Here is an 18089-nt window from a genome sequence, read left to right on the forward strand (position 1 = left end):
TGGGTCCGAGCGCGGGTAGAAATCGTGTGTTCCAAGCGCGGGTAGAAATCGTGGGTCCGAGCGCGGGTAGAAATCGTGTGTCCCAAGCGCGGGTAGAAATCGTGGGTCCGAGCGCGGGTAGAAATCGTGTGTCCCAAGCGCGGGTAGAAATCGGGGGTCCAGGCGCGGGTAGAAATCGTGGGTCCGAGCGCGGGTAGAAATCGTGTGTTCCAAGCGCGGGTAGAAATCGTGGGTCCGAGCGCGGGTAGAAATCGTGTGTTCCAAGCGCGGGTAGAAATCGTGGGTCCGAGCGCGGGTAGAAATCGTGTGTTCCAAGCGCGGGTAGAAATCGTGGGTCCGAGCGCGGGTAGAAATCGTGGGTCCGAGCGCGGGTAGAAATCGTGTGTTCCAAGCGCGGGTAGAAATCGTGTGTCCCAAGCGCGGGTAGAAATCGTGGGTCCGAGCGCGGGTAGAAATCGTGTGTTCCAAGCGCGGGTAGAAATCGTGGGTCCGAGCGCGGGTAGAAATCGTGTGTTCCAAGCGCGGGTAGAAATCGTGGGTCCGAGCGCGGGTAGAAATCGTGGGTCCGAGCGCGGGTAGAAATCGTGGGTCCGAGCGCGGGTAGAAATCGTGGGTCCGAGCGCGGGTAGAAATCGTGGGTCCGAGCGCGGGTAGAAATCGTGTGTTCCAAGCGCGGGTAGAAATCGTGGGTCCGAGCGCGGGTAGAAATCGTGGTCCGAGCGCGGCTAGAAATCGTGGGTCCGAGCGCGGGTAGAAATCGTGTGTTCCAAGCGCGGGTAGAAATCGTGTGTTCCAAGCGCGGGTAGAAATCGTGGGTCCGAGCGCGGGTAGAAATCGTGTGTTCCAAGCGCGGGTAGAAATCGTGGGTCCGAGCGCGGGTAGAAATCGTGTGTTCCAAGCGCGGGTAGAAATCGTGGGTCCGAGCGCGGGTAGAAATCGTGTGTTCCAAGCGCGGGTAGAAATCGTGGGTCCGAGCGCGGGTAGAAATCGTGGGTCCGAGCGCGGGTAGAAATCGTGTGTTCCAAGCGCGGGTAGAAATCGTGTGTCCCAAGCGCGGGTAGAAATCGTGGGTCCGAGCGCGGGTAGAAATCGTGTGTTCCAAGCGCGGGTAGAAATCGTGGGTCCGAGCGCGGGTAGAAATCGTGTGTTCCAAGCGCGGGTAGAAATCGTGGGTCCGAGCGCGGGTAGAAATCGTGTGTTCCAAGCGCGGGTAGAAATCGTGGGTCCGAGCGCGGGTAGAAATCGTGTGTTCCAAGCGCGGGTAGAAATCGTGTGTTCCAAGCGCGGGTAGAAATCGTGGGTCCGAGCGCGGGTAGAAATCGTGGGTCCGAGCGCGGGTAGAAATCGTGGGTCCGAGCGCGGGTAGAAATCGTGTGTTCCAAGCGCGGGTAGAAATCGTGTGTTCCAAGCGCGGGTAGAAATCGTGGGTCCGAGCGCGGGTAGAAATCGTGTGTTCCAAGCGCGGGTAGAAATCGTGGGTCCGAGCGCGGGTAGAAATCGTATGTTCCAAGCGCGGGTAGAAATCGTGGGTCCGAGCGCGGGTAGAAATCGTGTGTCCCAAGCGCGGGTAGAAATCGTGGGTCCGAGCGCGGGTAGAAATCGTGTGTCCCAAGCGCGGGTAGAAATCGTGGGTCCCAAGCGCGGGTAGAAATCGTGGGTCCGAGCGCGGGTAGAAATCGTGTGTTCCAAGCGCGGGTAGAAATCGTGGGTCCGAGCGCGGGTAGAAATCGTGTGTTCCAAGCGCGGGTAGAAATCGTGGGTCCGAGCGCGGGTAGAAATCGTGTGTCCCAAGCGCGGGTAGAAATCGTGGGTCCGAGCGCGGGTAGAAATCGTGTGTCCCAAGCGCGGGTAGAAATCGTGTGTTCCAAGCGCGGGTAGAAATCGTGGGTCCGAGCGCGGGTAGAAATCGTGTGTTCCAAGCGCTGGTAGAAATCGTGTGTTCCAAGCGCGGGTAGAAATCGTGGGTCCGAGCGCGGGTAGAAATCGTGTGTTCCAAGCGCGGGTAGAAATCGTGGGTCCGAGCGCGGGTAGAAATCGTGTGTCCCAAGCGCGGGTAGAAATCGTGGGTCCGAGCGCGGGTAGAAATCGTGTGTCCCAAGCGCGGGTAGAAATCGTGGGTCCCAAGCGCGGGTAGAAATCGTGGGTCCGAGCGCGGGTAGAAATCGTGTGTTCCAAGCGCGGGTAGAAATCGTGGGTCCGAGCGCGGGTAGAAATCGTGTGTTCCAAGCGCGGGTAGAAATCGTGGGTCCGAGCGCGGGTAGAAATCGTGTGTCCCAAGCGCGGGTAGAAATCGTGTGTTCCAAGCGCGGGTAGAAATCGTGGGTCCGAGCGCGGGTAGAAATCGTGTGTTCCAAGCGCGGGTAGAAATCGTGTGTTCCAAGCGCGGGTAGAAATCGTGGGTCCGAGCGCGGGTAGAAATCGTGTGTTCCAAGCGCGGGTAGAAATCGTGGGTCCGAGCGCGGGTAGAAATCGTGTGTCCCAAGCGCGGGTAGAAATCGTGGGTCCCAAGCGCGGGTAGAAATCGTGGGTCCGAGCGCGGGTAGAAATCGTGTGTTCCAAGCGCGGGTAGAAATCGTGGGTCCGAGCGCGGGTAGAAATCGTGTGTTCCAAGCGCGGGTAGAAATCGTGGGTCCGAGCGCGGGTAGAAATCGTGTGTCCCAAGCGCGGGTAGAAATCGTGGGTCCCAAGCGCGGGTAGAAATCGTGGGTCCGAGCGCGGGTAGAAAGTGTGGGTGATATCGTGTATAGAAAGCGCGAGTAGAATACGCATTCTTTTACTAATATCTGTCCGTAGGCGATTTTGTTTGAACAAACACTGTGAAATCAGTAAAACAGTTAACAAACCATAAATGTAGATAGATAGTGCACAGAATTTCAATCAGTCTTCCACTTTCGAGGATTTTCAGGGTAAATAATCCTGCAAGCACCTTTTCTCCTCATACATCGAAAAATACATTTTGCTGGTAGCTTCCTCACAGATTTATTTCTGTCCAAGGCACGAGAAATGAATTTTCGAATTCACCTTTAGATTCGCCCTATAGAAATTGTTTCCGCGTTACGAATAAGGAATAGTTAATTTCTCTGGCTCCCGCGTCCTCCTATTCATTGCAGGCATCGGCCCTGCTGGAACTTTTATGACAAGTCTAAATGGTTTGTGCAATTGGCATGCCGGTCAGTGTATTTTCTTTCGCGGGGATTTTTCAAAGTCGGAAACAATTATGCAAATTCGTATAATGGACGAGGACAGGGTTCGTTTCTGCCTGCTCCATCTGGTTTCATTTCCGATGTCCTTGGTTGTACATACCAATTTTTCGCTGGGGGAACACTAACGTTGCATCGTTTTATGAGGGGTTTATGTGAATACATATATGTATATGTAGTATACATACGTTGATCAACTGAGTAGAACAAGCTACAGAATAAAATCTGTGGCGCTCTCAGCAAGAAATGGCACAATCACTTCTCTAATCTGGGGTAGAATGATAAAATTGGTCCTCAGATCTGTGAACTTAGTTTACTGATCTTAATCTTAGATTTCTTCAATCTGAGTTCTTAATTCGAGCCAGTCGAAAAGCAATCAGGACAATCTTCAGTCAATAACAATATCAGCTGTTGAAGTTCAGTGGGAAAGTTCACGTCGCGACCCACCCTCCTTTTGACGTATAAGGCCGCGCCGCTTATTGCGAATTCCTCCTGTCACGCGTGTTGTTTTAAAACGGAGCCGTGACAAACGCGTAATTACGCGACTGTCACGTCTCTCCGTGAGATTACTATTGGCCATCCTGCCCTTCCACGTTTCCGCACGCCGCTATCGCAGCTTGGCCATCCGAAGTTGTTTATGTATGAGTTTGTTTTATATATTGTGCAAATGAATGGGATCCAAATGAGCCGTCGGCAGGGGGCGCTGCGTGCAGAATTAGTGTGCATTGTTGGACCTCAGAAGAGGCCTTTGATACGGTTTAGATGGAGTGCCGAGGCCTGGTAACAGCTCCTCTAGGTAGGTTTATTGTGGGGGGATGAGTGGTAGGTATGCCGAACATAAAGCACGATCTCCAGCAGAGGACTTGGTCGCAAATCAGGACGAATATGCGTTATTCAATTTGGTTCTCTTGTATACTGATACTATTCAATGTGACGCCGGTATACGAGATCTGAATTGGGAATATGGCTGCATTTTGCGGAGAGTCGAACGCATTCAAATCATAATCTCATCATGGTTCCAATTCACACAATAAACGGCTTTCAGGAATACGTACAATCTGAAAATCAAGATAAAAATACACTGCTCAATAATTTGTAGGAATCGCTGGCCTGCCATCATTTTATTTCAGGAATATTCCCTTCAAGAATATTCAAGATGTATGAGAGACACGAGAGTATGATGAGTTTATATTCTTTTTTTTTGGAAGAGGATGTAGAGTTTCGTGAAAAAACTTTCATTATTGAAAGTACGACAAGTTCTTCAAAGAGAAGAAGAATTAAATGAACAGCTAGTTGTCAAGAAAACTTGTTGTCAAGAAAAGTTGTCAAGAAAACTTCTTCTGTATACACCGAATGCTTTGGAGAGGAGCCAATATTCAATTGTCGTCAATTCAAATCGAACTTATATGTTCGAACGAGAAAAAACAGGTTTAGTAACAAATACTATGTGGTTTTATATGCCACCATCTGCAGTCTAGTGAAATTAATGGATTTGAGAGGGCAAGAGCTCAGCATTGGCGCGTCCTCATGATGATGTCTGTCAAAATCGAAACATTTGATAAAAACTAAAGCGTAGAATATGAAATTCCGCCTGACAATGCCTCCTTGAGGCGATGCTTCAATAATCCGGTTACTCATATCAACGATCCGAATAGTCCTTGAATCCCATATCAGCACAATGAACCTCTCACACGCTAATGCGCCATCCACACATCTCACATGTATTCAGGTCTCCTCACAACTGTCAGGAATTGAGGCCGAACCAGGGGCATAATAACAATAACAATAAATGCGATATACCAGAACTGCCGTCACTTAATTTAATTGTATTTACACTGGTCTCCATATTCCTGCAGATTTGTCGTCGATAACAATGGCTTACGAGGGGGGTTTCGTATATTTCTGACATATGTGCGAGCCATATAGGGACCATATTTACGTGTCGAAGCGTTCGTCCGGCAGATTTAAATACGTACTTGTGACCGGTAATGGCTTATGTAAATAAGGGCGGTTGTGTCGTCATTGTTGTGCGGTAGATTTTCCGTCTCGCTACATATGTCATAATTCGATTGCGTTCGGTTCGTCCCTGCGCATAATTTGATGAAACCCTTTGACGTTATTAATCACACGACCAAAGGGAGAACTATGAAATGTCGGGGAGGGAATTGATGAGGTCGCAATGATCAGAAACGTGCTGCTAAACAATTTTGGGACATCTCGAGGCTGAGGATTTTAACGATTTCATGACATTAAACATTTCTCTGCACGTTTCATAGATCAAGCACAACAATTTTCGACGATACTGAATTTTGTGCCAGATCTGAGTTATCGCCGACCATTAAAGAAATGGATAGACGAATTTTTCCTTGAATTCGAACTAATGTATAGACGCAATCCATAGTTTGGATATTATATGCCTAAAACCCTGATATTTTCTCAGAAAATCTAATTTTGTGATAGGGTCTTTCAGTTTCTTGAACATTATTTCGTGAACTCTGTAAAGCAATAGGGTCATCCATCTTCTTAAATAACGAGCATATGTGTTGTGGCTGGCCTAATTCATTGCTGCGACAAAAACTTTTTATTGTTTGTCGCCAACAAGGTCTATACAGTCTAAATTCTGTACGTTGGTGGATAACAACTCTCCTGGCGAAAATTTATGCGAGTTAAAGCGGATTTATATGCAAGTTGCTAGACGAATGCCTCCCTTTCGTATTCAATTCACCTTATATCCCCTGTAGTTTCTCATTTGTATCCGCCCAATAAAAAACAAATCAGAGATTCATCAGTAATCCTGTTGTATACTGATTGATTAGGTGTATCCGATGAGCAAAACAGGACCGTATTTCGACTTGTTGATCCACACAACGATGAAAATTAACAACCCATATAAGTACTTTCAACCAGTTTGAATCAAATTGACAATAAATCATTAGAAAAAGCAATTATTGTGAATGGCCTGGCATAAGTTTAAAATGAAATGTTTCAAATCTTTATGGTCAATTATGGCATAAGTTAGTGAATTAGGAAGACAAAATCACGAATTCAATTGAAATGTTGTACTGATGAAGAAGTATTAAACATCATCTGTCCGATAAATGAAAGCAATATAATGCATTCCCTTGAAGTTCTTCAGAAAAATATCTATATATAAAAAAGGATTGTTCGATACTTTTCCACTCACCTCTAGTAAGTTTCGATATCAGATTAGGTGCTGAAAGGCACTTCAAAGAGATAACAAATTTTGCTTTGAAAGGCTTCTCCAAAATCAGAATTGAATTTATATTCTCAATAATCGTGATTTTTTGGACGAAAAGATCTTCCGTCTTGCTGTTGGATTAAATGTCTCTGTGATTCTGTGTTGAGAAAAAGGGGTGGAAAGGGGCCCCAGGTGTGGTAAATCCGTCCCTGTCTTCCGATGTCCGTAAGGGCGCGATGCATCGATGAAACACGCTGAAATGAAAGTTTGCGAGTTCATGAATATGCAAGAGCACGTTTTATTTAAGCAAGCCAAGCAACAAAGCCGTTTACTCACGAGATGGCGGGGTCGGTGAGCGAAGGGTGGAAGCACCGCCATGCAAATAAGATATTCCTGAAATTGGAGCGCCAAAAATTCGTGTCGCGAAATTCCTGCAACCGGATCTTCCTCGAATAGTTGTCATAGTGTGTGTGCTCCGGAGGGATTGTTGGATTTAATTCAATTTGTGGAGTTGTTGCGAATTATTAGAATTATTCGGCCACAAATTGAAACGAGGGTTTATCGTTTCTGTGTTTACCTCCGGCTGATACCAAGTCTGATGCCGCAATGGAGTGTTGGAGTTCAAGAAGTCGCCGAATTATTCGAGAATTTTTCATTCTTTGTGTTGAGTTTCTTCATTGAGGGGTTAAGTCGTAAATCTCTTCGTTGTTTTATTAATCAACCTACCTTTAATATTGGGCACTGAAAGTTGAGTAGTTTTAACAGAGCATTGTACTATTCGATGCCCAGAAGCATAAACTACAATGTTATCTTGTGAGGACTGATCAGTACCAAAGCATATTTTTGGTGTAATGGCGGGTTCAGGCAGAGTTCCTAAGAACTATAAGACCTAATAAAGGAACAATCCCACTAGCCGTCTGCCAAGTCTGTATTATGACAGTCAAATAGGCCAACTGATGTTGGGGATTACCTGTCAGCAGCAAAACAAAATCCACTTCAAGCAAATTAGAATTCAAAAGCTGAAAAATCGGTACAAAATTGGAACACTGTTCTTATCTTAGAGCAGTGTAATTTAATGACTATGCAGTCATGACGTACAATCACTCGAAAATAACAACCAATGAAAAATGGAATAACTCATACCATGACTACCCACTCGAACTAAAGTGGCCACTCCCTATTCAAATATGCTGAAACACCTGAATATTTCAAGAAATCTGATTTATTCTGATGAGTTTGTCTCTCATCCCGGAACATTTAAAAATTTCCGGTCCATCATTCATCCCATAGTAATTCATTTATAGTTCAGGGAAATACTCAACCTATAAACTTCCGAATGCCACTCCTAGTGATAACTCTTCCATCTCGTTTTACTCCAAATGCAGTTTCACTCGAAGTTATAATGTCGCTCAACATCGAGAAGAGTACACCGGAAGGGTGTTTAATTTCATTCGAGTTCCAGAGAGTCTAGAAATGATACTCCGTTGAATTTTTCATTTGCAAACTGCGAGATGTCATTAGTTTTCACGATTATTTCCCATTCCTTTCCTGGATCCCCGATAAAGATGGAGCCACATAATGTGAATATTTCATCGATGGAAATTATGCACATTAAGTCTTTAATTATAGAGAAGTTTTCTCATATATATTTTTGCCAATGAACTCTATGAAGCTGAAAACCAAGTACTCTAGAAACAGTGAAAAAGGATTTTCATTAATCTAATGGGGCCAGAAATCTTTTTTATTTGTAGAAACACACCAACTCATGAAGAAAAGCTAAAAAAAAACGGACAATTGAAAAGTTTCAAAGATTGAAAGCATGAAACACTCAGAAAATATTTTTGAAACTATAAGAGGGAGAATACGAAAGTCTTGCTTCAGATTAGTTACAACATTATATATTATAATACCTCATTTTATTCCTAACTCTTATCTTGTGGATCATCGGAATACTCGGTTGCAAAATGGCGAAAGTGCAGGTCCAAGCTTTGCTTGCTAAGTTCGTAGTACCTACTTATTTTTTTTATGTTGAATTCGCCAAATTCATTAAACGTGTTGTGTTGCATTACGAACTTTTTGCGACGTTGTATCAACAAGTACTGAGGCAGATGTTAATAAGCTCCCAAACCATAAATGAAATTTTTTGTAGCAACTTCCAACTGGATACTCGACGAACTCTCGCTGTTTACAACAGTTTCCTAGCAGACAATAACTATAGATAATCCACCGTCGGAGAAGAGAGACCGAGGTCATATTTTCCTTTAATTGAATCCAGGGTCCAAATTGCATCCCGGAATCCTCAAAACAAAGCAGCCCCATATTTCGCCCGGTAACCAGCGGTCCAATTTCATTCGAAATAAGATAAGCGCGTACGTCGTTATATTTTACTTTAATGCGATCAGAGTAGACTGATTCGGCCAACGGATGCATCGTTGCAACATTTTAACGACGCGAGGCGCATTTGCAGTTCCACATATCACCGTCGTTTACCGGCTAAGAATCAACCCCTGTCCGCTAGGCCGCTTTCAACAGGGATCGAACAGGGTCGGAACTAGATATTTCTTTATTTATTGACGAGTTTTATGGGACTATGTGTCTCTTTATCTGTGGACTTTCGACGATTCCTCTATTTGGACGTTGTAAATTCCGAAAAACACGGATATTTCGTACATTCGATGTGCCTTGTTGACTAGACGTTTTTACTTGAAGGTGATGCTGTCACCAGATGGCCATATTGTCCACATCTGATAATTCGAACATAACCTAGTCTTGGTTCATCTTTTTTTAAATGCCAAAAGCTTATTGACACTTCGAATGAATCGAATTTTTCTGATATGTTCTTAATAAGAACCCACAGATGGTTATCCTTGTGATCAAACTCAGAATTTGGAGAAGAACAATATCTCCTCAAAAATTGATAAAAGAAATGCATAATATTAAACAAACTCAAATTATCTCCCTTAGAACTTTAACACCGTATCCTTTGTTAATATAGTTCGGTTTCCGAATAGCCCAACCTTTTATTCGAACACTGCAGCAAAGAAAGAAATACAGTTTCTCTCGAATACGAGAAGTTCCTCAAAGAGTTCTTATTTTCACCGAGTCTCTACGTTTCCGTTCCGTGATTTTTATCATTCCTGATTGTACAAATTATCTCCCGTGATGGAGTCCATTCCATCTCCTCTTCGAAATCCTTTTTTCCAATTACAACGTAAAAATCCCGGTTCCGCATTCCGCGTCCCGTATTCCCGAGTGCATCAGATTACCCGATGCCAAATTGGATAAAATATACGTAGAGTGTTAGGTAAGTAAATGTTCTGGGGGCGCCGCCGGATGGATAACTTGACGTGACGACTGGCTGAGGGCGCTATCTGCTACTCCTCTTCGACAAGTGGGGCAATCGATAGAAGGAGGACGATTATGAGTTGTTGTTCGGGGTGCGGTAATTGTTAATCGAGAGGGAGGTGAGCTTTTGCGACAAAAAAGGTTTTTTAGTTATGGGGGAGGGAAAAAACCTGGGCTGATTTTTTTCGAAATGTAACTCTTTATTGGTTTGGTTGAAACCATGTTTTTTTTAGATTCTCCAACTTCACTCCCTTTATATGAGAGGGTATATTTTATTTCCACTCCATCTCGAGCGTTCAATAAATATCAGTTTTTCCGCTGCCCTACTCACACATAATAAATTATTTCCATACCCTTTGAAAACAAACCTGGTGGTATTTCAGAACAGTTTTATCTGCTTTCATCATAAAAACTTTGTATTTGTAATTACCATCATACTACCTAAGATATTCTGTTCTTCAGAATTCCTTAGATCATAGTTTAATCTCTGCAGTTTCCTGATTTTGCTCATTTTAGTAAAAGCTGCAAAGTTTACACAAGTTGTCATTATTTTCAGAATTATCGGAGTATTCCAGCTTTCACTCCCATCAAAATTAATAAATAATGCAGATCGGCCAACTCCTCAGTGGCCAATTTACAGTTAGATTGCTAGACCTCTGCGACACTGTACATATAAAGTGGGGCAATTCTAATATAACAAAAATTTCCTACCATACCTACCTACAAACTTTTGAAAATCAGGTTAGGAAATCTATATTTCTTAAATATTTATGGAAGAAAATATCAGAGCGAACCGCTGAAAGTTTACCGTATAATTGGCATACCTACATATCGTGATTCTAAAATTTTACTTGATATATAATAATCGTATATCTTCAGACAATGAAGACTGTATTCTCGCTTATTTTGAGAAAAATCTGGATCGAGAAACTGTTCGTTCTGCCGATTATTCTGAATTAACAATTTTTGTAGTGATTTCATGTTCAATTTTGTTTCGGTTCCTTCTTCTCCATCAAATGTAGACTATGGACTCGGAATCTTCTTGAAGTGGCCTTCAATGGAAAGTCACCAAAATTTCCATCGAAAACTCCCCGTTGCAGCATCGCAACCCTTTCTCCCGGAGCACAGCCCACTTCGCTCTTTCCTTCTTAACCTCAAACCTCCGGCTCTACTCAACATCGCGTGTCACCCGTATCTTCGATGAAATCCTTTTACTCTTATCCCAGAACAAACAAGTGTCTCGAGGAAAAACTCACCGAGTCCCTACCGTGGCGACCTCTCCAACCTTAAGACCCGACGTACACGCCACTGTCTTGTCCAATACTCATCTTACCGTCAGCATGGTGGATTATTTCGATAGGATCGGTGAGTATCTATATATTGATCACGTGCTTCTTTTATTTCTTTTTCCTACTTCCGTCGGCCCGGCTTTATGTCCGGATTTTATGACAAATCCGAATTGAGTTGACAGGTGATTTTGAATTGATGGATATGACCGAGGCGTTCTTCTATTCCATTTTGTCCGTTTTGCTTTTGTTCCTCGTGGTTCAGATTGATCGCTCAGATAAATCGGAAATTATTTATTATAGCCTCAGGAATAATCGTACTATTCCATTCAACAAAATCGTTGCATTGAAAATCTTTTTTGACTCTTGTGCTATTATGTCTGTAAAATAAAAAATAAAATACAACACTGTGCATGAGCGGATCTTCTTAGAATAGAATCAAAAAAATCTAGTATGTGGCTGTCAATTCGCTATGATTTCTGTTGGGTTTTTCTCGTGTGTTAGTCGTTTATTTTGAATTCCGAATAGTGTTATTATAGGAGAGAGCGTTTTCAGTGGTGTTGATATTCGTGTAAACGATTCAAGGTATGTTTTAAATCGGTAAACAAACAAAACAGCAGTTCTGGACATCAAACAAATTTATTGAAGATCTGAACACTACCTTATATCAAAGATCAACTTTGCTAATATTTCTTGTTTTCAGTTACGATAAATCAATGGTTCATTTCTTTCTTCTCTCGTCTTTCTTCTAGCGTATCTCTCTATAGGTATTAGGTTTTCCTCTGTCGTCTTGGTGTACGGACATTCCTGGTAGACACTGTGACATTTCTTTTCAAAAATCATGTCTCTCCTAAAAATGATATTGAGAATGCAGAATGTATTAGTAAATTTATATAAACTTACTAATTTGAAAAGAAGAAAGGGCCACACCATTATAGTAGAACTGAATTTAAAAAAAAGTCAAATCAAGAGGGATAAATTTCCGAGCTCAGAACTTGAGATTGTGAGAGAATGAAATAAGCTCCGTAATGTAAGAAACTATGGAGCGAAAAGTCAAAAGTTGAACTCTTCCGACAAATTTTTCTCCTCGATCACTGCCCAGAACGAATGTTCCTCTCTGATGAGAGGCCACGTTGCCAAGTCTCCTAATTTCAGGACCATCTCATCGTCCATTAATTTCATTGAATATCCACCGACGTAATTTAATTCAGTACTCGGCATTTTCCGGCTCGCATTATGCTTTATTAGCGACGACAAAGCCTTGAGGGAAACGTTTCGAAAATGCAGAGAGAAAAATGAGCGAGATAACTCTTGATGGTGTCAACTTGACAATTGCTCCTATCCCCCACGAGTTTTCATAGTCGAGGGAGTGATACATCACGACGGGCGATGTGTATTCCAGTTTAACTGGAACTAATATCGAATAAGGGAGAGGATGAAAGATTACCATACGGTTGTGGGTGTCGGGTATATGGATTTGGTTATTATTGCAACATGAAATATCACACACAATGAGAGATCAAATTTTTCACTCTTTCGTCGTTATTTCTCATTATCGATATCACGCATTAATCCTTTTTGAAATACATTTTTCATTTCATTCTCGTGGATTGTAAATAAACCAGGACGAAGAATTATCGTGGATATCTGCCCAACAATATTGTACGGGTGAACTAAGTACACCCAATTGAAGATATCGAGATCGTAATCAAATACTTCCCAATATCCTGCAGTTAAATCAACCCGGATGCCTCCACGTCTCATCCATTATAGCACAATATATTGATTAGTTTGTTTTCTGTTCGTTTCGCATATGTCAATGTTCACAGGAGGTTTGTTGACGGATTTCGTGTTGAATTTGATTCGGCGTTTGATGAATATTCAATCTGCAGCCAGGGTTTGTAAATACCAATCTGTATTAAAGTATGATCGGTCTTTCATCTCTCCCATTATCCATCACGAAAAATAAGCGGAACGAATGTTTGAAGTTCTCTGATTCGTTTCATTTTTTCCACATAGAGTATACGTCCAACATTTCATCATATATTTCTTGGAACATCATTCTCTTGAAGCAAAATACTAATAAATTTTCGAAGGTCTCTTGGCACCCATTCGAGTATGCTGAATAAAACACAATGAACTATACTACCCCGCTACGTGCATTGAAAAACACAAGATCAATCGATTATCGTCCAGAAATCTCCCCCCTCAGCTTCGTAATTAAACGTCCTAAGATAAAATCAAGAATTCAACAGTGTGTACTTTTTTGTTCGATCCCTCTTCCACTTCCACATCCCCAAAACCAAAGTTTCATCACCGAATAATTCAATATCGATCTGGATGGGGCGCTGTTTGCACTCTATTAGTTGCACGGAGGGTGGAAAATCGCACTCGAGGGGGGTTACCATGAACTACAAATAAATGAAAAAAAGGACCAATTGTTAATTGCGTTCTCTTTAAAATTGGTTGCCTGGAGACACCGATTTCCAGACTTGTACGCCTAATAATCTTCTGACATTCAACGAAACGTGAAATACCGAGGGGTGCAGGGCAGATCGAGGGAGGGATACTCTTCGCGAAATAACATCTTTGGGTTCACCTGAACGAGAGCGCTTTTTTGATATCCCCAGTTTATTGTTCATCATAAACTGGCGAACACGAAAGGGACTGCAGGGATGAAAGCAACGAGAGTTATGGTGAATAACAAGAGTTTAAAAGAGTCTGGCTGTATATTCGTTATGAAATGGACCCCTCTGGGTATATGCATCACGTTCGCAGTCATATAAAGAAAAAAAAATGTTCAATAATTAATACTCCTTTGTTGCGCATAAAACCTTATGTTGAGAGAGTTCGTATGAATCTTTGAATAGTTTAAAACCCATAGAAATACCTATGTTTATACACTATCCACTGCTTCCACAATAAACATAAGAAAACGCAATTTTTAATGTTTCAACAGAAATGTAACCTTCTTCTTCTAGGTAATGAGCATTTATATTTCGATTTCGATTAATATATGTACGTTCCTCAATCGAAGGATTGTGAAATTTATAATATTTAATTTCTCTACTTATGGGTCTGAAGCAATGAAATAGTTGACCCGTAGTGAAAAATTCTTCTCCTGCTACGCGAAATCAAATATTCAATGCTGGAATATTATTTATCATTCCCAAGATATTCCACATACTATTTCTCGAGGAATGGCGCACATTAATGTGACCCTCGGTATGTCTACATTCCGTAATAATTGACCAGTGGTGATAAAATCCATTCTGGATGCTGTACTCTCGAATAATGACCGCTATATTCTTTTTCTCATACTCGAACTTGTTTTGTTTATTTGAGAGGAATTTATCTGGATAATTCTCGGATTAGGTACTTTTTATTTTCCAACATGATCTGCACGATCAAATTCTGTAATAAGATTATGATAATTTAGAAACTTATGTGTTTTAATCAATTCTTTCAAAATAATGAATATTCCTTCTCAAGCAAACAAAAATATTATATCGGAGGTCCGTTTAGAATAAATCTGGATCGAGTACCTTTGACCTATCTAACCTCACTCGAAGACAAACCAATTCATCTTAGCCAACCTCTTTGTATCGAACTAGGTACGGCCGAAGCACAGGTGCCTCAGCTCGCGTCCAAATCAACCTAACAGGACGAAAATATGAATGGATTCTGTCAGGAGATGACGAACGACTCACGTATGATATAATGCCCGTGATTTTATTCCTTTTCTAAAGGAGAACGATCCTTTGCCCGACGACACCAATTTCGGAATTGCAATAATCCCACGGTTCCATGGATTGAAAAATATCCCGAATGACAGGGATGAGTTGGGGCATGCCCTTTTTGTGGATGCTTGTATACTAATTGGCAGGGAAATATTCCCCCATAGCCATGGCGAATTTTGAGCAGAGGTTGTTTGAAGGGATAATTAGTGCTTCAAGTGAGGGATTAGCCGGATCGACTGGTTTGAGTGATATGAAAATTTTTTTGATCAATGTTTCTGCTTCATCATTTTTATTAATGAATGATAAATTACTTCAACCGAAAATTTTCACATTTTTCGTATCGAGGCATGTAGATTAAAACGACTCCTCTGTCCTATTAACTCAGGGCAATAAATAAACATCTCTGAAATTAATGTTCAACATTTGTGAGTTAAAGTACTTATGCATTGCTAGATGAACTGATCATAACATTGATCGATACCGTAGGAATGGAAATTTTTTATTCGTCTGGTTTTAAAATTCACTGGCATTAATTCAATTTCATTTTCATTTCAGAATATGTTCTAAGCAGCAACTCATCCGGATATCCAGTAGCAGTTAACTCCACTAATCAAATAAGGTAAGTTTATCTATAGTTTTTTCAATCTAATACTTCGGATATTTAGGAACAATATTTCGTATAATTGAATTATCGATGACTGAGAAATATATCTGAATTTTAAATACTTCTTTCCGATCATTGTATGTTGCAAGAGTTCTTGTTTTGGGTAAATCGTCCACGGAAATCCACCACCTTCGTATTTGCATACTATTTCAATTCAAATAGATCGAAAAATATTTCAACAGTAATATTTTTGCGTTCACCTTCGCCCCATTTAGTAATCAGTTTAATCTATGATGCTTTTTGTACATCCCTCCTAATTATTTCTAAAAATATCAAAAGCGGTAGGGTACAAAATGAGCATTTCGCCAGCCTTTAAACTGTAATGGAAAACTGAACACTCAAATGCGGGAAAAGAATGAAAAATCTTTGTTTCCACCGTCCGACCCAGGGCTATATTAAGAAGAAAGGGCTCATAATGAAATTATGCGGCACAAAAGTCAAGACCCCGTTGTTAATAGATAGAAAAAAGATAAGGAGATAATAATAGAATTATAAAGATATCATTCAGAGATGTCACCGGCAGAGGGCGCTCGCCCTGGCTGTGAAAGCTAAGCTGTGTCGCAAAAGGAAGCGATAAGATGCTCTTTCCCCTCGGTAAATATGAGCCGACGATAAGGCCCTCACCATCAGCAGCGAGCTCTGGGTCCCGCATTCAAACTCTCTTTCTTCACTCCTTCTCTACGGGGGTGACATTTGACCGATGCGCGATGTAGAAATCCGGGTGAATATCGGATCCTAACAAGGGTTCCATTTGGACCGCATTTTAGATTTCATCTTCTTGAAACATACAGCTATATGTCAGGAGTGCAAGCGCAATTCTTATCATGAACTCAATCAACATAATGTTGTCTGCCTTACTAAGATAGTTGTCATGACAGAATTTCGCACTTAGCACTTAGTTACAGTTTAGAAGCATTGAACTGGTCTCCCGACCATCATAAGAGAGGGATGATCTCCTGAAGTTGAAAACCTCTTCTTCCTATTGACCAGAACTATCTCAAGAATTGTATAGATTTGAATTCGACATGTATTTTTACCGAGGAAACATGCTTATTCATCCCACCGTGTTTGCAAATTCAATATTTTTCCCCATAAACAAGAAGTCTATATTAAAACGTGTAAACAACCCCTACAACTTCCGAACCAACATGTTTTCCGACGGAACGCAAGGTGAAAGAGATGATATTTCTTCCGACTGCAGCATGGAACGTTGATATTTCCATTTTCCACTCTGAAAGAATTCCATTTTCAGTTTTACTTCGGGGAGGCGAGAGAGCTGTCAGTAAGTTTTCGTGTACTTCATACGACCTGACGTTTTTCGTCACTACGTCGGATAATTCGGGAGACCCGGCCCTGGGAGGTTTCAGAGCTCCAACATCTTTTCACCGTGCATTTCTCGGCCTGATGAAAGAACGGAATTTATGATGATTCGGATCCAGGCCGAGCGTTCGCACCATGAATTTTTTATTAATTCCGTCGAGGAAAGTTGGAATAAGTTCCAAGAAATTTTCAGTCATGGCGACTCCCTCTTTTTTTTTTGTTCATAAAAAATTATTACGGACATCTTATTGAAACGCTTCATTCGAAAATATTCATAATACGGAGTCTTCTGTCATGATATGGGTAGGTACTTGACAAACTAAAAAAAATTTCAAAAAATATTTCATACATCTGAGCCCTATGATGATTTGACAATGACAATATTTCTCTAAGAATCATACGTTTACCTCAAATATTTTATGATCAAATTAGTATTAGTGGATCAAAGAGAAAGTTAAGTCGGAAACGATGGAAACAGAAAGCAACAAATTGTCCAATTTCATCTCTTCATAATTTATCCGAACTTAACGTAGCATATTTCCCCTTTTCTTATAGACAGCAATAATGCGAGCATTATGAGGATGGCACCACCCCAAATTTGTTTTTATTCATGAAGCTCTAGATCGAATCAGTTTGATGGATATTTCGACTCAGACAGTCCGTTAAATTTGACCCAAAAGGAGTACGTATCCGGAGTGGAAGAACAGACTTGTTGGTCCCTTTTCCATCTATCTATTTCCTGTTTCTATTCTGATCTCTGAATACCAAATGGTCGGTATATATAAGATAAGTGCACTCAAATGAACGCAAGACTACGTATCTTATCATCCGTTGGCGCTACATCAAGATCGAGAAAAACAAACGAGAAAGAAATTCGGTATATGTATAAAGTCCGTATAGACAACGTTTTTCTTTCTCAATTTGTTCGCCATAATCACTGAAAAATCTTTTCATGGCATATGAATTTAAATAGTGTGAGTTGATGTTCATCCCGTAGATAAATAGATGGCGGCGAATTTTTAATCCTCATAAATGATCATAACGAATGTTAATTCCATGGTAGAGCGGCCGATATTGAATTTCAAATTGTAGCTTGGGGCTGTTTTATCCATGCAAATTATGGAATGACACGTAATTTACTTTATAGTGCTAATCTTCTCGTAGAAAAATTCTATTTTTGCAGCGAATATGCTGATTTACTGAAAACGGAAAATCATCTGAATAAATTCGTTTGCATGCACATGGACAGATATGGATAGAGTCATATACAACGAACGAAATAGAAGACGCTCAAAAAACTCATAGATAGAAGATATACTGGCAAAATTTTGCGTC

The 18089-nt window shown here is 41.4% G+C and overlaps 1 protein-coding gene across 3 annotated transcripts in view; it reads left to right on the plus strand.

The window, feature by feature from the left end:
• The window catches only part of LOC123309379 (teneurin-a), a 126152-nt gene that overhangs the window by 35708 nt on the left and 72355 nt on the right, over positions 1 to 18089 (plus strand). For 2 of the 3 annotated variants that reach the window (XM_044892468.1, XM_044892469.1), the window contains exon 5: positions 15326 to 15389. In XM_044892468.1, coding sequence (XP_044748403.1) covers positions 15326 to 15389 — 64 coding nt within the window. Of the gene's footprint in view, positions 1 to 11069; positions 11110 to 15325; positions 15390 to 18089 lie in introns of those variants that run through there. The other variant, XM_044892470.1, reaches the window with a different exon arrangement.

The sequence above is a fragment of the Coccinella septempunctata genome, chromosome 3 (genome assembly GCF_907165205.1).
Source record: "Coccinella septempunctata chromosome 3, icCocSept1.1, whole genome shotgun sequence".
In the NCBI taxonomy this organism is placed as follows: domain Eukaryota; kingdom Metazoa; phylum Arthropoda; class Insecta; order Coleoptera; family Coccinellidae; genus Coccinella; species Coccinella septempunctata.